A 22,329-nucleotide genomic window follows, 5' to 3' on the forward strand; every position below is an offset into this window, starting at 1 on the left:
CACCCTACTTTCCCTCTGCCTATCACCACACTGTTCTCTGTGTTTATGTGTTATATACCTACCGCTTTTTGCTTAATCCCTTTACCTCCTTTGATCCAGTCTCCCAGGCCCCTCTCCTCTGACAGCTGTCAGTCTGTTCCCTGTATGCATGCCTATGTTTCTATTTTGTTAGTTTATTTTGTTCATTAGATACTATAAAAGGCAAGATAATGTGGTGTTTGTCTTTCTCTGACTGACTTATTTCACTTAGCATAATAATCTCTAGGTCCATTCATGCTGTTGCAAAAGATAAGATTTCCTTTTTTAATGCTGCATGGTATTCCATGGTGTAAATGTACCACAGCTGTTTTATCTGCTCATCTACTGATGGGCACTTGGGCTGTTTCCAGATATTGGTTATTGTAAATAGCACTGTGTGTACATAGGGGTACATATATTCTTTTGAATTGGTGTTTTGGGTTCCTTCAGATAAATTCCCAGAAGTGGGGTCACTGGGGGAACAGCCAGTTCCATTCTTAATTTTAGGGGGAAACTCCATATGGTTTTCCACAGTGGCTGTACCAGTCTGCATTACCAACAATGCATGAAGGTTCTTTTTTCTCCACATCCTCAACGGCACTTATTGTTTGTTAATTTATTGATGATAGCCATTCTGACAGGTGTGAGGTGATATATCATTATGGTTTTAATTTGCATCTATCTGATGATTAGTGACATTGAGCATTTGTTCATGTCTATCGGCCATCTCTATGTTCCCTTTGGAGAAGTGTCTATTCAGGTCCTTTGCCGATTTTTAATTGGATTATTTGTCTTCCTGGTGTTGAGTTGTATAAGTACTTTAAATATTTTGGATATTAACCCCTTATGAGATGTATTGTTGGCAAATATGTTTTCCCATACAGTGGGTTCCCTTCTCATTTTATTGATAGTTTCTTTTGCTGTGCAGAAGCTTTTTAGTTTGATGTAGTCCAATTTGTTTGTTTTTTCCTTTGTTTCTCTTGCCCAAGGAGACATATCAGAACAAATATTGCTATGTGAAATGTCTGAGATGTTACTGCCTATGTTTTCTTCTAATATTTTTATGGTTTCCACACATTTATCTTTTTAATTCCTACTTCTCTATGTTGGGTTTAAGGAAAATCTTCACACAGCATATACACGGCTAGAATGAATTGCACAGAAACTTATTTTTTTGGAATTTTGGAAAAGATAACTTGGCTAAATTTGTATAATTTTCCTAAGTAAAGAGGAAGGTCCATTTATTATCTTTTGAAAATGTAGGCTGATATCAGATTTTAAAATATATTTTTAAGAATGTTACATCTAAGATCCATATGGAAAGAAAACCCTATATATGGGCAGAGTTATGCATCATTTCATTTTAAAAAGCATTTGTGATTTGTGCTAGATACCAATAAACATAATATGGTCTCTATTCTATGTTTTAAACAGTAAAAAGTTTAAAAGTAACAGTACATCAAGTTTCCATATGAATAAGTTCCTAACATTTTAATTGAATCAAAATCACCCTGTATTGAGGCCTGAGCAATGTCACATCTAGATTTTGGCTTTTATTAATGCATGACCACAGAAAGGTTTCTTAATCTTCCTGAGTCTTAGTGTGTTGATGTGAAAATTAGGCTGATTTGAGAATTAAGTTATGTAAAATATGTGAAATATTTTATATGCACTTAACAGACATTGGTTTCCTTTTTCATACTGGTGAAATATTTCAATCTCAATATTATGTTTTCCAAATGCTGTGGTTCATAATGCAAGTTTAAGATACCATTTTATGACGTCGAATAATCACTTTGGACTATTTTGCAGTGGGTTCACTCTTTGCTGCGCATCTGTGCCATCATCAGCGTCATCTCTGTCTGTATGAACACACCCATGACGTTCGAACACTATCCTCCTCTTCAGTATGTGACCTTTACTCTGGATACTTTATTGATGTTTCTCTACACAGCAGAGATGATTGCCAAAATGCACATCCGGGGGATTGTCAAGGTGAGCCTTCCCCTGTTACTTAAGCTAGAAACCAAAATGCATTGAAAATCTAAATCAGTATATTAATTTCAGTAAAGCGAAACATCTCTTTATTTCATCTATATTGAAGTCTTTTTAAATAGGGTTTCACTCTATAGATTGATAAAAATATGATGCATAAGAATATTTAAAAAGTGAAATAAATTGTGTAAGGCACAAAGTCTTGGAATATCTGGGAAGGAGCTAGGTGGCCTTTCTACCAGCTCCGTGAAGGCCAGAGTAGGGTCTATAATGCCACCTATGAGTGACTGAGCCCAAAACAAGGCACCTATTAATTTATGAATGCTGAATAATGTTATGTGATAAATATTATAGACTGATAACATTCAGCATGATGTCATTAACTTGAATTATTTTGAAGATATAAAGGGGTATAAAGAAAGGACTTGAAATGGAAAGGAATTCCAGGACTATAGAAAAATATGTAGCATGAAATCGTCACCAATGGGAAACAAAAAATAAGTAAATAAAAGAAAAAGCAAAGGAAGGGCCTAGCCGGTTGAGTATTGACCTATGAAACAGGAGATTATGGCTCAATTCCCGGTCAGGGTACTTGTCTGGGTTGCAGGTTCGATCCCCAGTAGGGGGTATGCAGAAGGCAGCCAATCAATGATTCTTTCTCATCATTGATGTTTCTATCTCTCTCTTCCTCTGCCTTCCTCTCTGAAGTCAATAAAAATATATATTTTTAAAAAATAGAAAAGAAAGGAAATTTATTTCATGGGATATCTCTTCCTTCTGTAATGTTAACCTTCATAGAGGTTAAATAAGTGGATGGCACTGTCTCATACGTATTTCACACTGTACAATAGGATGCACCTGATAGAAGAGATGAAGGACAGGAGTGAGGTGGGAAGCTCATTTACAGATGCATTTATTAACCACCCCAGTGCTTCTGTCAAAGAGTTTGTTACTGCCTGACTTTCCTCCTTTGATTTTATTGTCATAGTGGGCTTTACAGAAATAAATGAAAAAGAGCCCTAAGTACTTTGGAGTTTGTATCAGTTTCCTAGTTTGTAGTAATTAATGACCACAACCTTGGTGGCTTGAAACAATAGAAATGTATTGTCTCACAGTTCTGGAGGCCACGTTCAAAACAAGGTGTCAGTAGGCCTTGATCTCTCTGAAGGTTCTAGGAAAAAGTCTTTCTTTGCCTCTTCCTAGCTTTTGGTGATTCCTGATAATTCTTGGAATTCCTTAGCTTATCAATGCATCATTCCAATCTCAACTCCTGTCTTCACATGGCCTTCTTTTTGTGTGCCTCTGTGGGCCTTCTCTTATTTTAAGGACACCAGTAATTGGATTAAGGGCCCCCACTAATCTAGTATGACCTCCTCTCAACTAGTTACATCTTCAAAATACCTTATCCTATATAACAAAAGACTAATATACAAATCGACTGAATGGTGGAACAACCGGTCGCTATGATGCACATTGACCACCAGGGGGCAGATGCTCCCACGGGGGGAGCGCCGCTCAGCCAGAAGCCCTGAGCCAGGCTCACAGCTGGCGAGCTCAGTGGCAGTGGCGGGAGCCTCTCCTGCTTCCACGGCAGTGCTAAGGATGTCCGACTGCTGGCTTAGGCCTGCTCCCCCACTATCAGTGGGACATCCCTCAAGGGCTCCCAGACTGTGAGAGGGCACAGGCTGGGTTGAGGGACCTACCCTCACCCCCTCCCAGAGTGCACAAATTTCGTGCACCGGGCCTCTAGTCCTATATAATAAAGAGTTAATATGCTAATTAGACCGAACAGCAGAACAGCCATCCAGACGACCTTTCAGATGAAGCTGGGGCTGCGAGGGCCAGCCGAGGCAGCCAGGGCTGCAAGGGCCGAGCCCCTTGCACGGATTTTGTGCATCAGGCCTCTAGTTTTTAAATAAGGTTGCATACTAATGTTTTGAATGGACATAGAGTTTAGGGGGACACTCTTCACCTCACTACTCAATTAGTTTCAGCTAGCCATTTGAATGGCCAGCTGGTTGTAAGTAGCTTTGAAAAAGTTTTTTTGAAGTTTTTTGGGTGACTCTAGAAAATTGGGGTAGTAATACAAAAGAAAAAAATTCAATTCAGTATAGGACTTAATTTGAAAGGAACCACCAAAGCCACAACAAACCTCATGCAATTACCAAGAAACCAGTAAACTCAGAGACTCCCCAAAAGGCAGTCATGAGCGCAGTAAGCATAGGCCCCAGGAAATGCTGTGTGGCTATGAGTTGTGATACATAATCCACTGCAAACATGTTCATTCATGGGAACAGTAGGCATCCACCATGCCTCAATCAATGGATTTCAGCACAATTCCAACATTGTCTGGGTCTTCCACAAGTGGTATGCTGGTTATTCTAAGCATTAGGTTTAGATATGGCCAAGTTTCACAAATTGGTAGCTAAACCAGGACGTTAGCTTGGGGGAAATTTGTTCTGGTGAGAGTGCTAGAGATATCTTTTAAGTGACTATAACTTTACTCTCCAGCATAGCCTAGCCTTATTTTGAATTCTTGGATTCCCCAGAGGACCTTGGTTGACCTTGGCCTTGTGTGTATTGGTCACTCAGGCCGTGGCAGTCTCTGAATGTTCTGGGTGGGGCACTTTGGGATTGAAATACCATGTGTGGACTCACATGAGATTCTAACTTGAATGAACAAAGGCATGACATTTTCCTAGAATAAAAGTCTGTTTCTTAAGTTATTTAATAAATTAAGACTTGGATTTCACATCATGAAAATGACAGTAGGCATTGCTTTAGTTGTCATAGTCAAGGATAAAAGAGCAGAGGCAGACTTGATACATAAATTATATATTCATTCCAAGTGAACAGAACACTGAATGAGCAGAGGTTTTAATAGTTTAAATAATAGAAGCCAAAGCATTTGTTCAAAAGAAAAAACTTGATTTATGACCAGGTTGTTTTCAAAGTGCTGTAAATGAGCCATTTTCAGTATTTTCTGGTGTTCATCAACATTTGGATAAGTTATTTACTAAAACTGAATTTTGATTTATTTTCAATCTGTAAGACTTAAAAATTAAAAATTAACGTTAGATATAATTTTTCTATTTTCCATTCTGGTATGATTGGATTAAATACAAAACTAATGCAGATTTTAACAAGATGGTATTGCTAACATTATCTTGAAATAACCAGCACAGCTTCATATCTCATTAAAACTGGTATTCAATGTTTAAATACTGGCTGAGATTTTGGTCAAATATGCTTAAATATGAGGTCCTGAACCAGCTTGAAATGTATCATCTCATTGAATTTTCACCATTGTGGCCTTCCCCCAAATGTTATAACTTTATTGATATCTTTTTTGTACCACATACTTCTATTAACATGAATGTTAACACAGATGAAAGAGTACATTGACTTGAGATTACATGCTTGTATTTAAAAGTTAACTTACTTTCTCAAAAGTGGGGTTGCTGGATCATAAAGTAGTTCTATTTTTAATTTTTAGGAAGCTCCATATTCTTTTCCGTAGTGGCTGTACCAATTTACATTCTCACCAACAGCATTCAAGGGTACCTCTTTCTCTACATTCTTACCACGACTTAACATCTTTTGTTTAACAGGTGTGAGGTGGTATCTCATTTTGTTTTGTTTTTTTATTTGCCTGATGATTAGTGAAGTTGAGCATATACTTTTCATTTACTTGTTGGTCATTTGTATGTCTTCTTTTGAATAATCTATTTAGGTCTTTTGGCCTTTTTAAAAATCAGGTTATTTATTGATTGATATTTTCATATTGAGATATATGTATATCAAATTGTCAAGTTGCACATCTTAAATATATACAGTATTAGTTGTCAACTTACAGTAAAACTGAGAAAAAACTTACACTTTTAGTCAGATTTATTTTTAGCAAAAAATTCATTTGTCAAAGCCAATTTAAATGCTATTGGCTTTGTATCTTTGTATCTGTAAATTTGTTTTGGTTTTATAATTGCATGAGAAATAATGTACATGTGTAGATATTTAAGTTACTACACAATAAAATACATTATCTCACATAGGGGCTCTTTTTTTTAGTGGACCTCATTTTACCCAAGATTGAGTTACTGTGCTCTTATCAGTTAATCTTAGTCTAAGTTTTAAACCTTTATTTAACACCTGACTACTAAAGAACATTTTTTGAGATATTTCTATGCTTTTCTACCTTCATTCAGTTGTCAGCAGCACTATTTTTTACTTCTCACTCATTTTTTGCCTCTTTACCCAGAATGATTTGCAAATATGTACTGTGTTCACTTATATGACATATATATTAGAAGCCCAGCGCGTGAAATTGTGCAGCCTCGCCCACCTGCGCCAGTCTTTGGTCGTTATGGCGTTAGGGCCACTGGGTTTTTATAATATAGATAGCAACATTATGAATATATAGATGTACGTTATTCTATTTACACATCAGGTTACTTTTAACATGTTTCACATTGTTTGGAACAGAGCTGTGTATTTTCAATGTTCAAATGGTAAATGTTTATTACACAGGGGTGGGCAAAAGCAGGTCTATATTTATTTGTAGGGGAAATAATACAATAATCAATATATAAAAATACAAGATTAAACTGTTTTGCATACTCACAACTGTAAACCTACTTTTGTGCACCCTTGTACACTGATTTTCAGCTAAAATATCTTTAACAGTGAGATTTAGTTATTAAGCAAGCAACTCCAGTATGCCATATGTCTTCGGTGCGGAAGAGTATAAGTGAGTCAATGTACACATATGTTGGAGATTTGGGAAATGCTGCTTTTTTATTTTTGGAAGAATTTTTCCATGCATGAACTATACTAGTCCATAATCAAATATTTATAGAAGCAAGTCAGTGTATTGCCCAACCAGCATTTTAGAAAGTCTTTAAAATTATAACCAGCTAGTTTTGGCAATGTTATGGTAGATATAAAATTCATACCTAATGCTTAAAGTAATGTGATCTAATAATACCTAGTTTATAAAATTATCTGCAACAAACCAAACCTAGAAGCTTTATTTTTCAAAACAAAAGTTCTGAAGTTGTGGCTTTCAAGTATTGCCCACTAATGTTTTGACCTAGTGGTTCGCCACATATATAAAACTATAAATTTAAATATTAGACATTAAGATTTTAATTTATTTAGGTTATAACTATAATATAAATATAAGAGAGAGTTATCATCTTAAGCCCAACTATAATTTCCAATAATTTAGTAAACATTGATTGAGCACTTAGATAATCTTGTAAGTGCCCCAGGAGGAGGGACAAAAGAGAGCAGAGCCCCTGTCCTCAGAGAAAGCCTGGCCCACTGTGGGAACTGGCTTGTAAAGCACATGCAGGCACTTCTCATTTTCTGCATGCAATCTGTTCCTGAAATTATGTTGGATAGTATGTTTTCAGAAAACAAGAGCCTGTTTTCCATTCTTTTAAATGGGCAAACGAATGCATTACAGCAACCCCAACCAATATCTCCAAATATCACTAAACTGCTTTCTAACTTAGATAACTATCCACCTGTTTATGTCTTTGTAATAAACAGCATTTAAACACCCATCGTTCAATTATCTGTACTTATTCAAGTCAGTAGTGGATGTTTTGTACGCACCCTACCAAAACAGCAACGTGTGCTCTTAAATAAATAGGCAGAGAAATAATGTTAAAGTACTATCTATGGTATTTCATTGAATCTATGAGGTCATCGGTCATCAATTGTAAGATAAAGCATCACTTTACTGGTCCTTAAGAAAGAAAAAATGATGCTAATTACACCTTGATGGTAGACTGTAAGATTGTAATTGATGCATCAATTATAAGATGCATTCTAAATTCATTCAGAAATGTTAAATTGTGTTTGGGGGAGGGGAGAGTATGTCTTTAAATTGGTGAAATGTGAGCAAACTGACTGGGATTGGTAGATTCAAATCTTGGGTCCCGTGAAAGGCTGTATATCAAGGGAAAAATGAGAAGAGGAAAGTAGTGATGCACTTCACACTTATCCACTGATAAGTAGATAAACAAGCCAGACAAGGTTTAGACCAAAAGCACGACAGAGCTTTACCTGTATTTGGCACACCATATCTCTTGCAGGGTTCATGGACAACTTAAATGTTTCCACTGGCACCTGTGCAGTTTCCTTAGAGTGAATCTAGATCAGGGGTGGGCAAACTTTTTGACTCGAGGGCCACAATGGGTTCTTAAACTGGACCGGAGGGCCGGAACAAAAGCATGGATGGAGTGTTTGTGTGAACTAATATAAATTCAAAGTAAACATCATTACATAAAAGGGTACGGTCTTTATTTTTTTTTAGTTTTATTCATTTCAAACGGATCTGGCCTGCGGGCCGTAGTTTGCCCACGGCTGATCTAGATACATAGTGATTTAGGGGCAAATGTTTTTGCAACTATAAATAGTTGTTATTTGTATAATGAGAATTCAGACAGTGAGAGATAAACCTTTAGTGTTTTGTGAAAATGCTATAATTGTGGGTAAAAGGGGATGTGGGGAGAGAGCACAAAAAATAATGAAAAATTCTGCTTGGGGAATATCATACAAGTCTTGAAGAAAGAGGAATGTGAATGTCTTGAAGGATGAGTCAGTGTGGTCCATGACACAGGCAATGGGGCATGGACGTAAAGAATTTCACAGAGAGAGAAAAGGAATACTCCGAGACACAACAGCATGGAACAGCCTGGTGCTTTGGAGACCTCTGAGTAGTCAGGGGTAGCAGATGGGGGGTGCACAGGGAGCAGCTGGAGAGGATTCTGTGAAGGCAGGCCTGGCTGCACCGTGCAGAGCTTGCATGCCCTGCAAAGAGCTCAGACTTCATTCGGTGGTCAGTGAAGATGCATGGGGTATTCAAACCTGAGAGTGACAAGATTGGATTTGTATTTGAGAAGTTCACTGTGGAGGTAACATATTTGATGCACAACAGAAGAGAAAAATTGAAGCTTCTGTCAAGAAATGTCTTTAACAATTTTTGTTAAAAGGGATGTACTTTTTTAAGGATTTCACATATTATAATGTTTCTCAAGCTTGAAGGTACCCTCCAAGTAATTCCCACTCTCCAATAATTTTTTTATAATTACCTCCCCAACTAATTCCTGCTCTGAGAAGCATTCTAGCTCCCTAAATCCCTTAGAGAGGCAAAAATAAACCATTTGGAAGATATATGTTTGTGATGCTGCACAGCATCGGATGTGTTGCAGACTGTGAATTTTTCAAACAATTCTCAGTTTGTCTATTTTCCATCTGGCAAGAGACCTAGGTAAAAGTCACATGCATCCACTGAGCACTGTTGAAGTAATAAATAATAATGCTAAGACACAGTGACAGATGGGCCCTGGGAACTCAGAACCATAAATCATTCGCTCATGAAACTGTACCAGTGCATATCATTTTGTAAACTGCAAACTACTTCCCTATAAATGTCCTCAGGTGAATGCGCTTGTTTCTCTGCTTGTTAAATACTTGCACGGCAATTTAAGTTCCTCTCTTATACTGTATAATTGGCAGCCTTTGAGTGTTTGCCTTTATAAAAATTGACAGTCAGCTCTTGAATAACTCATCTCCCAGCACCAGCATGCTGATTTTTGCCCATAGCTCAAGCACTCTCTGCCCTCCATTTCCTGTTAATACAACCAACAAATTAAACCTTTCTTTCCTATTTGAGGTGTTAAAAATTCTAGAGTACCACTGGGCATTCATGTATGTTATTCTGATTGCATATTTTGGAAGCAGGTATAAAGGACAATTTATTATTTGCAAATATTATAACTCAGGCACTAATACAGTAGGATTTTAAAAGGATCTGGACCTAACTTTAAATGGAATCATAGCAACCTTTAACCAGTTATGGTTGAGTCCTTAAGCATGCAAATTGAAAAAAGAGTAAATTTGATGAATGTGTCAGACACAAAATGTAATATGAGGTTATATTTCACAGTACCAGCTTTAAAAGTCTGTATTTTATTGATTAAAAAGATATTTTAGACTTATGGAGCCTTAGTAATTATGTATAATGTTTAATACAATCTCAATTTTAAATCAATCACATTTACAATTACCATATAATGCACAAATTATATAAACATGACCTAATCCCTATTTGCATGGCATGCACCCTCTGCTTATTCACACTATAACCCAGGAAATTTCCAAAAGTTATCTCATAATTCTATATGTGATCTTTCATGATCACATAGGAAAAGGGGCTTAATTTTAAGATGCTACCTTTAAAGGAAGTATAAAAATCTTTCTTTCTGCCAGGAGTTTCAATTAATGAATGGATGAATGGGTGCCTTCATGAAGCACACTAATTGACTCTTTACTGAATGCATTGTAATCTACAGAACCTCTTTAAAGACAGGTTTCATGTGCTTACCTAATAATTCATTTAACGTGTCGTATGTCACATGCTGTGCTAGGTGCTGGGAATAGCTTCTGAAATTGTTCAAAGTCTCAAGGTGATAACTAATTTTCAGAACAGACTGAAACATTTACCATGGAGTGTAAACTTTTTAAAAAATGCAACTCAAAAAAATATGTTTAGAGAAGAGTTAGGTAGGAAACCCAAACTTCATAATTACATATGATAAGTTGAAATGATTAAAAGATAAATAATTAAGTCATCAAATGGGGATTTCAAAGGACTGTTCTGTAAATTACACAATAATTGCATTATTTATATACATGAACTCAGTTGCCAGTTGTTACATGATGTGTAAATTAAAGCATTGATCTTATATGCTGTGGTCAGATAAGTGTCTAGAGGAAAAAATTGGTGCAGACTTGGGAGACTTTTTAGGAAGACAAACAATGAACACTAAAGAGCAAAAGGTTATAAATAAAAAAAAGATGGGGAAAATCTGAGTGTTCTTGGTCTTTGTATTCCAGGACTCTAACACTGCTTATTAAAGATTTTTATAAATATTGAATGACTCTTGGGAACATGAACCCCAAAATAATATGGAAATTATATGCTCAGTGGATTATTTCACATATTTTACCAAAAAAATAAGAAGCCAGTCATATTTGACCCAGTGTGTGGTGGTCTTGTTGGCTACAGGTAAATGCCACTATGAATATCTGGAAAGTCTAAAGCAGAAAACACTCTAAACAAAGCAACTGAAATTACTTCCTAACTTAAAAATAGTTTTCTATGTTGTATAGCAGAAATTTTGCTAAGTCCGTTTTCTTGTGTTTTTTTAAATCTTTATTGTTGAGATTATTATAGATGTCCCTCTTTTCCCCCTGATCCCTGTTATGCCCAGATTTCAAGATTCCCAAGAGCCCACCAGGGAGCCAGCCAGTCTGATGCAAAAGCAAAGAGTCCTTTATTTCAAACCCGGGTTTGGCTCCCCTACCCTCCTTACTGATGCAGCAGCAAGTGGCAGAGAGGGAGAAACCTGATGGGACCAGGAGTTTTATAGGAGGGTGGAGTAAGGGCGGGAGAGGGGACTGTGGGCCCCGCCGATTGGCCAGGCGCGAGTCGGTGTCTCATTACACAGGATGTGGTCATAGTGATGGTGTGCACTTCCCTTGATTATCATTGGTTAGTCCAGAGAAATCCTGGGTGTGGCTAGCAGAGGCTTCTTCCGGGAAGAAGCCTTTGCCGAGCACATGGCCCTGCCCAAAAATGGAGGACCTAGGGTAAGATGGAGGGCGCAGTCCCCGCCCCTTCACTGAGAATGCGGGGAAGGGCGGGGGCCGAGTGTCCACAGGTTTGAGATCTCGCCCTTTCAGCGGCCACAGAGGTGGACGCTGGAAATCTTGCTGAAGCTCGTCCGGCTTTTGACTGTCCAACCGTACTTGATGTTGTTCCAGGCGGTCAGGAACTTCGCCTTGAACTTGTCCACCTCTCCCGGCTCCCCGGGGGCGGCTCCGGATGGGCCCAGCGCGGGGCCGCCAGCTCCGGAAGGCGCCAGGCTGTTGGGGTCCGGGCCTCGGGGTGCCCGCGCCCGGCGGGTCTCAGAGCGGCGCGCGTCCTCCGGGCCCCCACGGTGGTACTGCGTGGCGGCCGGTGACACGGGGTGCATGGGCGCCGGGTCCCGGGTCCGGCCGGCGTGCCCGGGAGGCTCTAGTCCGCCCCTGCCTTATCGCGGTGCCTGGGCTTGCCGAGCCCTGTGGGCCCTTTCAATCCCCATTGCTCCCCTCCACCCAGTACCCACCCACCCCAGGCATTTGCTACCCTATTGTCTATGTCCATAGGTAATGCATATATCCATACAAGATCTTTATCTAAACTCTTCCCACCCCCCAATGGCCCCTTGCCTCTGAGAATCGTCAGTCTGTTCCATTTCCATGCCCCTGATTCTATTCCATTCATCAGTTTAGTCTGTTCATCAGATTTTTTATTCATTTATTTTTAGATTCAGTTGTTGATAGATATGTATTTGTTGCCAATTGTTCATATTTTTTAAAATATATTTTATTGATTTTTTACAGAGAGGAAGGGTGAGGGATAGAGAGTTAGAAACATTGATTAGAGAGAAACATTGATCAGCTGCCTCCTGCACACCTCCTGCTGGGGATGTGCCCACAACCAAGGTACATGCCCTTGACCAGAATCAAACCTGGGACCTTTCAGTCCTCAGGCCGATGCTCTATCCACTGAGCCAAACCGGTTAGGGCTGTTGTTCATATTTTTTATTTTTATCTTTTTCTTTTTCTTCCTCTTCTTAAAGAATACCCTTTAGCATTTCATATAATACTGGTTCGGTGGTGATGAACTCCTTTAGCTTTTTCTTGTTTTAAAGCTCTTTATCTGACCTTCAATTCTACATTATAGTTTTGCTGGGTACTATAATCTTTGTTGTAGGTTCTTGCTATTCATCACTTTGAATATTTCTTGCCACTCCCTTCTGGCCTGCATCGTTTCTGTTGAGAAATCAGCTGACAGTCGTATAGGCACTCCCTTGTAGGTAACTAACTGCTTTTCTTTTGCTGCTTTTAAGATTCTCTCTTTGTCTTTTGCTCTTGGCATTTTAATTATGGGTCTTGGTGTGGGTCTCCAGGGGGTTGCAAAGTCAGCCACTGCCAGGGCCACCCAGCAGGAGCTACAAAGAGATCCGCAGATGCCTTCTCTTTGTATACGGTTTGGAAGTGTCCAGATGAGGCTCAGCTGTGAAGCAAGGCAGGCTCCTGCTGGTGTGGGTCTTGAGCCTTTTATTGATAGGTTTGGGACTCCATGACCCAGCTGCAACTTGTTTGACAGGTTTTAGCCTGAGAAAGGATAGGCCATTCATTTGCAAAAGCAGCTGCACACAGCTTGAGTGGGGTTATAAATTGGGTGGGGTGGGGTCGCAGAATCTCCAGGGCTGAGCAAACAGAAATGGCTGCCAGTCAACCCTACAATGAGGTCCCAGAACAGGAACAATGACTGCTGCGAACACCTCCATCTGGAAGAAAGCCACCCGAGTTCCTGCCCTGATGCCAGACAGGCTAATTTCTCCTAGTATGTGTCTGGGTCACCCAGAGCCTTGCCAGCACTGGAGCTCAGAAGAGGTGGGAGCTTGTAAATTCAGTTCATGGTTCAGGCCTTTTAAGAGGAGCAGCTGGGTCTCCAACAGCCTGTGTGTCACTAAGCCCCAGTCCCCACTGGTTTTTACTGCCCATAGTTCTTACTGCTCATAGGGACTTCTTTTCACACCTCTGGGACCCTGGGCTGGGCGTCTGGTGTGGGGCTGGGACCCCTTGCTCCTCTGGGCAGCCTCTGCAGAGGCAATCTCCCTCCCAATTAAAAAGGCGATTAAAAAGCAGCACACGTGGGTGCCTGATCAGCCTGCTCCACACCTCCTACCAGTCTCTGTATGCTTTCTTCTTTACTTCTCTAGTTGCAAGACTTCCATTCAGTCAGCTTTCAAGGTTTTGGATGATGGTTGTTCTATATTTTAGTTGTAATTTTGATGTGGTTGTGGGAGTCAGTGAGTACAGGCGTTTGCCTACACTGCCATCTTGGTTCTTTAAGCCAGTTTTCATATCAGGAGGTGATTTGAAATTAGAATGTGCTTGCATGCTTTGTTTTACTCAGGATTCCTACCATGGTGTCTGAAATGTTTTAAAATAATCTGTCCTAGAGATCAACCAAAGGACTTGTATGCATGCATATAAGCCTAACCAGTGGACACAGACAACAGGGGGATGAGGGCATGAGTGGGTGTTGCGGGGGGGTAATAGGGGGATAAGGACAAATATGTAATACCTTAATAAAGAAATTAAAAAAATAAATAAAAACTGGAAAAAATAATCTGTCCTTTTATATAGTTGGGTCAGATTTACAACATCAATTTCCTTAGCAAACAGGTTTATATAATAACTATGAAGTAAAAATTCAGCCAATTCTCTTATTGATAGCTTTCCTTTCTTAATTTGTGAGGCCCACATATTTCAAATTTAACTTAATTTGTGGCAACTAGCAAAATGATGTTTGTTAAATCTAAAATGTTCACCTTTAAAAAATTTAATTTTGAAAAATCCATTTAAAAAATGGAACACATGATCATTAATCAAGAGATATGTATGGATAGACTGTGAAAACTATATCTCTCTTGGACACTTCCATTCCCCTCCCAAGAAAACATCACTGTTTATCCTCACTTTTTACATTTTAAATAATCCTCAATATAATGGAAGCTCTCAGCTTCTATCTTATTGAATATAATTCATTATTAAAGCAGATTATGAGCAATAAAAGAGGTTAATAGTAGTGACACTACATATGACATTTTTTCAATGACAAAAAATAAGTAAAATAATACAGTTGAGAAAAAATAAACTCATTATTTTTGAGTGCCTGTGCACCCAATGATCTATAATTATTCTATTTCCTTCATAACATTTACTTTTAATTGTTCCTATTTTAAAACAGTTATCTGCTGAGTCCCATAAAATTTCAGTTTTCATTTTTGGGTGTCTTTGTAGTTTTTAAACAATCACTACTATGCCTAGTTCTTAAAATGAAGATGAAGCGATATATTTTTCTCTCTTTTTGCCTAACATACAAGTAAGTAACACATTTGTTTAATAAAAGTTAATTTGAAAATGTACACTTTTATTTTTCTGCATAACATTTACTGTATAATTTTCATTTTAAAAAAATTAACTGTGAATGTAAGTTACATAAAAACAGTTTATTTTTTTCACTCCTTTATCACCAATGCCTTGAGCACTGCCTAGTGCATAGAAGTGTTCTATACATGGCGTGAAGGAATTGAATGAATGAATGAACAAATAAAAAATTGGTTTATGTATTAAACAATTCAAGGGAATCTTCAAAGCACAACTTTAATTTGTATTCCATTATTTTTTGGATGTTAATAAAAATTAGGCTCAGAGAAAATTATATGTAGATGATAATTAATTTATATTTTCAGTTAGTTGCATAATATACAAGGCAACTATGATGCCTATGGTAATAGATGCCTTGTGAGGTTCTGAAGACAGATATAATATTCTTAAATTATTTAATGTGTGTGCTTGTGTGTATATAACCACCAGCATCCTGAAATGCAGTTTTTCTCTTCATCAGGTTTAAATCATCACATAATGATCAAAGCACGTAATTTAATAGGGTCATTGCCTTCCTAGTTACCCAGACCCCAAGCCTCAGAGTTTGCTTTCATATCTTTTTTGTGTCTTCTTAATACACACCACGTTTGGTTGATTCTCTTGCCACTGATAAAATTACTTGTGCATTCATTTGGGAACTAGCATTGTTTTCTCTAAAGGCTCCATAAAATTAATTTTATCTCTCCAACCATATTTTTAGCTTTATTATAAGTTATTTGCCTATGTATTAGCTAGTTGTGTACATAACTGTTTTTCTACACAAAATTGGTGTGTGTGTGTGTGTGTGTGTGTGTGTGTGTGTGTGTGTGTGATTATATAGCTTCCTGAGTAAAGTCTTTATGCATCCTCTTATGTAAAACAGGTGTTTACCCAGTGTCCACTACATTTGTCATTTATCATACCATTTAGTTTTGCAAACAGCATAAAATATTTCTGGAAACTTCTCAGGGAAACTTTGATAACCTATTTGTTACTAAGGGTGGAAGGTTCTGAAAATTATTTTATTTTCTAAAATATCCTGCAATATATCTTACCATTTTATTTAAAATCTTAGAATTATGTCCCTGTTTTTATTTTCTGTGTGGATGCAATCATGGCAGTAATGACAGGTATGATGGTATTCAGACTAGAGTTTCATGGATTCTGCAGAAGGAATGACTTAGTGGGATGTTCCTAAGAAAGCAAAGGCCTTTCTATTCAAGGCTTTTAATTCTGTCTTCATGGGGTTTTTTGTTTTATTATTCCAAAGGAAAATTTTTCTAAAATTTCAATTTTTTAAATAATAAGAATCCTAATGTCAGAGTAGATTCACTCTTCAAAAATGAAAGTAGTATGTCTTGTGTATCATTCTTTAACATGTATAATCCCAATTAAAGACAATGTATATATTCTTTGAAAATGAAGACAAATTTCTTCTTCTTCACTTTTAATTTGGCTTGAGGTGAAGTTCTGGTTAATATTCTACAGGTGGTTGTTGATCCCCAGGTTTATAGGCCTTTTCACTGACCATTGTGTGCTCTTTAGGAAGACAGTTTAGGACCAAGCTGCCTATTGAGTAGAATGGCCTTTGGTTCCTTAAACGATAGAATTTGTGTGGCTAAGAGAAAAAGTTGTGATGTTTTCCCTTTGCATACATTTAAATTTTTAATACAAATTTCTGCAGTTACTTGTGTTTTATAAATCAAATTATTATCCTCATACATAGTGTCATTTAAAGTGCTAAAGGTATTCTTTTTGAAAATCTGCTTAATTATAATATAAAAATTGTGGGTAGGTTTTACTGAATTAACACTTGACTATTCCCTCCACAGATATTTTTTTGAAATGATTCCTTTTGCCTGATAACATCATGTGAAATTTATTTTTAGGGGGATACTGCCTACTTAAGAGATCGCTGGTGTGTTTTTGATGGAGTTATGGTCGTTTTCCTTTGGGTTTCACTGGTGTTGCAGGTAATTAAAAACTTTTAAATTACAAGTGAGTAGTTTCCAAAATTTGCATTGAAAATCTAACTAGATATATAAAAGCATATATATATAAAATGCCACTGTATACTTTTCTACAACATTATATTATTTTTAAAAATTTATAAATAAAAAGACTAACATTTTAATCATTGTCAATCACATTTGTGAATTAATTCTCAATAAGAAATGAAAATCAATAGTATAAGAAATTGCTTTTTATTGAACAGGTATACAAATATATTCATGAAAAGTAAGGAAAGAACATGGGGTGAGATTTCAGTATTTGTGGAATAAAAAGAAATGGGGTACAAAAAAAGAAAAGGGGTACATATATTTAAAAGTTCTAAAGGAGGAATTTTGTTGGAAAATGGTAGAACTCATTCCCATGCATTCAATGAGTCTTAATTTTGCATTTAACTAAAGTAACTATAATCTTCATGAAAATATTCAGAAAAAATAAATTCACAGTTCATTCTGCAGACTTATCCTAGTGCTTATTGATACGCCGTCTTTGTTTTTACAAAGCTCACCTCTCTAACAGCCTAATTTATCCTGCATAGTAATGTGTTCTTTTCCATTTAATAACTATTGTATGATTGACAAACATTTTCCAATTATTACTTCACCTCTTAGTAAATGGTACATTTTTTCACATTTTCTAATAATACTTTTAATCCTGTCTCCATTATTTCATTTTCTAAATATTCAAAAAGTTTCACCAAAGAACATGCTTAGTTAGGAAGACTTAGCACCCTTTTTACTATATTCTAAGTTGGCACTTGTTTTTGTAATAACACCTGTGCTTTGATGAAGTATACAAGATTAAGAAAATGAAGAAGATTGATGGCACTTTCATTAGCTGATGATTTGTTTCTCCTAAGAGAGCGGTAGCTTCTAGCGATACACAAAAGAAAATTGATTTCAGTAGAAAAAAATGTAGGGCAAAGTTTAGGGAACAGGATGCACCTCCTGATGCTGTTTGTATATGTCACCACTACAAACCATGCTAAGAGAAAGTCTAAACTTGTTTATTCACCTTTAAATTTACAGGTATTTGAAATTGCTGATATAGTTGATCAGATGTCACCTTGGGGCATGTTGCGGATCCCAAGGCCACTAATTATGATCCGAGCATTCCGAATTTATTTCCGATTTGAACTACCGAGGACCAGAATTACGAATATTCTAAAGTAAGCACTACTTTCACATAAGTTAAGGGGAGGAAGTTTATGACTTTTTAAAAATAAGCTTTACCTATTTTATGTTTTTTTCCCCCCTAGGCGATCAGGAGAACAAATATGGAGTGTTTCAATTTTCTTACTTTTCTTTCTGCTTCTTTATGGAATTTTAGGAGTTCAAATGTTTGGAACATTTACCTATCACTGTGTGGTAAATGACACAAGACCAGGGTAAGTTTATCTCCCAACTGCATTTTAATCTAGGTGATTAACAAGGATATTTTTGCAATTCTCATGAGAAAAAGCTCGGTATCTAAAATTTTTAGAAGTTTTTATGTGTTCTCTCTTCTATATCCTCTGCTTCCTTGAAATTGTTTTGTCCAATTCTTAACACGTGTATTCAAGACAAGCCAAACTGAAAAATCTAACCCCTTGGGAGAGTAGATTAAGCAAATTTATTTTTTAAAATATATTTTTATTGTTTTCAGAGAGGAAGGTGAAGGAGAGAGAGAAAAACATCAATGATGAGAGAATCATTGATCAGCTGCCTCCTGCACGCCCCGTACTGGGGATCAGCCCTGCAACCTGGGCATGTGCCTGGACTGGGAATGGAATCATGACTTCCTGGTTCATAGGTCAATGTTTAACCATGAGCCACATGGCCCAGCTGGATTAAGCAAATTTAAGGAATACATTTATAAATTTTCCCCAGTGTGGCAGAATTCCATCAGAGTAAAATAAGAAGGGGATGAAAAATGGTATAACTACTTTGAAAAACAATTGGCCAGTTTCTTAAAAATTGAACGTACACCTACTATATAGCCCATTCATTCCATTCTAAACAAATTGTAGTTATATCCACATAACGAACACTATAGCAATAGGTAGTATGAGATATTGTTGTAAACAACACCTTGGATGAATCTCAAAATAATTATGCTGAGTGAATGAAGCCAGATGAAAAAGATCGCATATTTTGTGGTTTTATTTATATAAAATTTTAGAAAATGCAAGCTTATCTGCAATGATAGGAAGGACATCAGTGGTTGCCTGGGAGATAAGGGTTGGGATAGAAAAGGGAATTACCAAGGGGCACAAGCAAACCTTTGAGATTGATCGGTATGTTTATTATCCTGATGATGTTTCTATACATATGTGTGGTAGATTTCACAAACTGTACATTTTTAATACTAGATGAGACAAAAGTAGGTTTATAATTGTATATAAAATAACACAATAATTAATAGTAGTAATACAAGAATAAACTGTTTTGTGTGCTCACAGCTGTAAGCCACTTTTACCCCATCCTATATGTACAGTTTATTTTCAGTATACCTTACTAAAACTGTTTGGAATTGTTTTAGTGTGAAGCCGAAATCGAATTTTCTTCATATGGTCAAGTCAGTTGTCCTAGCACTATTTATTGTGTGTTATTACTTGCTGAATTTGATACTACCTTTGTAATTTATGAATTTCCTGTCTATGGTTGGGTCTGTAGCTCTGGCTGCTATTTTGCTGTATTGATCTATCTGACTATCTCTTTATCAATATCACTCTCTGAAACTCATTGAAATTACAACCTGGCTTTATGCATAGGGTCACAATTCCAGTTCCCAGTCTTACAGGCTCAGGCCCCTGTCTTCTGCCTCATGTGCCATTAAAATCCAAGCTCCTGGATACTGGATACTGGATACTTAGTTCTCATTCATAACACTTTTTTTGTCAACTCATATACTTCCCTAGTTATTAATTCCCTCTTATGTTTTGACATTTTGGAATGTATTTTTCTTTCTTGTGAGCCTAGAAATTTTTAAATGTTATCATTTATCCAGCAGTTCTTGTTGTTTGTAGTGGAGGGAGTGGAATTTAATGTCGCCCATCTTGCCAGAACCAGCATGCTGGCACCCATAGCAATTTTTTTTCTATTTTTTTCATGACACTGTGAGGTCATTGAGGACACATACGGCAAAGAGTGGAGAATATTCATTTTCTTATTGCCAGTACCTGGTATCCTAGCACAGAATAACGACCTGGTAGCTATTTACTGAAGGCATGGTTGATGATAGATTACATTTAGACAAATAATAGTATGGCACATTGATAAAGAAGAGGGAATAAAAAAAAAAGAAAGAAAAGCAAGTTGCTAAAGGGACAAAGGAGACATAGTTAAAATATTGAAAAGCAATGTTAAAATTAGAGAAAAGCATTAGATGGTACAAACACAGGGTAGGAAAGTTGAAGGAAGTGGTAAAGGAGTTGACTGCGCAAGCGGCAGAAGAGACAAATGTGTGAATAATACCTGTAGGCAGGTGTTTTTTAAGTGTATGTGGGCTGTAGAATATGTCTGGATTATTCCATGAATGAATGTGAAGATGGAAAAGATGTGTGGGTTGTAGACAATAGATATAAAGGTGAAGAACCGAGAAAGCTTCTGACTAAGAAAGCAATTGTGTTATAGCAGCAATGAGTACAGGAGGCTGATTTAAACTTACCATTTCATTGAAAAAAAAGTCAGAATCTGAGAATTTGAATACTTGTTAACACAATGAAAAGATCAGGTATCATGCTGGCAAGCTACACTTTGTCACATAAAATATAAAACCAATTGGGAAGACACACATGAGTACCTCTGAACTCACAGCCCTTGAATGACTTTAGTTAAGTACTCTTCATACAGCTCCTTACAATACTCAGTATGAAGAAATAAATGTCTTTGAAAAAAATATTAAAAGACCTTTTGTATTCTGAATATTAGCTCCAGTTCATTATCCGAAAAGTTGAGTTCACTTTGAAAAATTACATAACTGTTGGCAGAATTTTCAGTTACTTGAGACATAACAGTTATGAGGGAATGTCTGCATTTTCTCTCTTTTATTTGTAAAATCTGCCCAATAGCATTATGTACACACACATATATTCTGCCTTCTTTGTATGTGATTCTTAGTTTATTAGTTGAGGAGAAAATGAATAACTAGCCACATGGTAGTAGTGTTGTTCATTAAAAATTTTTCATACGTGTGATGGTTTATTTCAAGGACCAGTCATTTATACCATTTTTCTTTTAATTTTCAGTTTAGTAGTAGCTGAGTTTTGAAGTTCCACTCATAAGTAGAAAAACTGTTGATACCATTTTACTATTATTTCTAGCCCAGACATCAATTTACCTATTTTTAAAACACTCAAAAAATAAAATGCATAAAATTCCAATTAAAAATTTCCCAAATTTTTTCTTTTTTTTTCTTTTGTTCTAAGAATTTCTTAGATGTTGCAAAGAGCAATGTCTCTGAGCTAGATGTTAAGCTACAGTATGATGGTTCTGTGTCCAGCGATCAGTTTTGCCTGTGGTGTCATGACCTCATTTCTCTTAATTGTTGTCCTTTAACAATAGTTCCAATTGCTGCTTAATTGATTTGCATGCACTATACCCAAATATTGGGAGAATTTTCAGGCATAGAGGTGTCTGTTCAGACATCTATATATCCTGGATTCCACAGCTCACCTCTGGAATTGATTATGCTTAATCTGTGAGGCAAACAAGATTAATAAAGAAACAACACAATACACATGCTTGTGCTTTTAAATGGAGCTGACATCTTTTGAAGCAGACAGAGGGGAATCATAGCTATGTCCTCAAAAGCATTATTAGTAAAGCTTTAGAGTCTTCTCTAATGATGAGTGGTGACCCATAGAAATTATGGAACAAGTAAAGCAGTTCATAAGCTAAAGACAGCTGCAAAGAGCAATGTCCTGTGGCAGAAACAGGTGTGCAAAACACCGAATGTGATGGCAGAAGTCTCCCCTAAAAAGGAAAGTGCAAAAATGAGCTGGTAGTGAAATAGAAAAGATGAAGTCTTACTTCACCTTATTATTATTCCTTATTATTATTCCTACTCATGGCTGAATATCTAATAATAAAATCTTATTCCCAAGAGTGAGATAATGAGAAAAACTTTAAGGTATGTAAACCTTTACTATGCAAAAGTGTATATATAGTATAACTCAATACTTTTAGCATAGGATAGTCTATATAAAATTTTACTATACAAAGAACAGAATTCAACCAGAAGTTCAGATAAATATTTGTGATGGCT

General features: G+C 36.8%; 1 protein-coding gene across 1 annotated transcript in view; it reads left to right on the forward strand.

Annotated features, from left to right (window-relative positions):
- The window catches only part of NALCN (sodium leak channel, non-selective), a gene marked incomplete at its 3' end in the record, with an annotated part of 213,114 nt that overhangs the window by 21,031 nt on the left and 169,754 nt on the right, over positions 1 to 22,329 (forward strand). The window contains exons 3-6 of the mRNA XM_023752477.1: positions 1,831 to 2,013; positions 16,962 to 17,045; positions 18,111 to 18,250; positions 18,341 to 18,469. Of these exons, the coding sequence (XP_023608245.1) occupies positions 1,831 to 2,013; positions 16,962 to 17,045; positions 18,111 to 18,250; positions 18,341 to 18,469 (536 nt within the window). The remainder of the gene's footprint in view (positions 1 to 1,830; positions 2,014 to 16,961; positions 17,046 to 18,110; positions 18,251 to 18,340; positions 18,470 to 22,329) is intronic.

The sequence above is a fragment of the Myotis lucifugus genome, unplaced genomic scaffold (genome assembly GCF_000147115.1).
Source record: "Myotis lucifugus unplaced genomic scaffold, Myoluc2.0 scaffold_33, whole genome shotgun sequence".
In the NCBI taxonomy this organism is placed as follows: Eukaryota; Metazoa; Chordata; class Mammalia; order Chiroptera; family Vespertilionidae; genus Myotis; species Myotis lucifugus.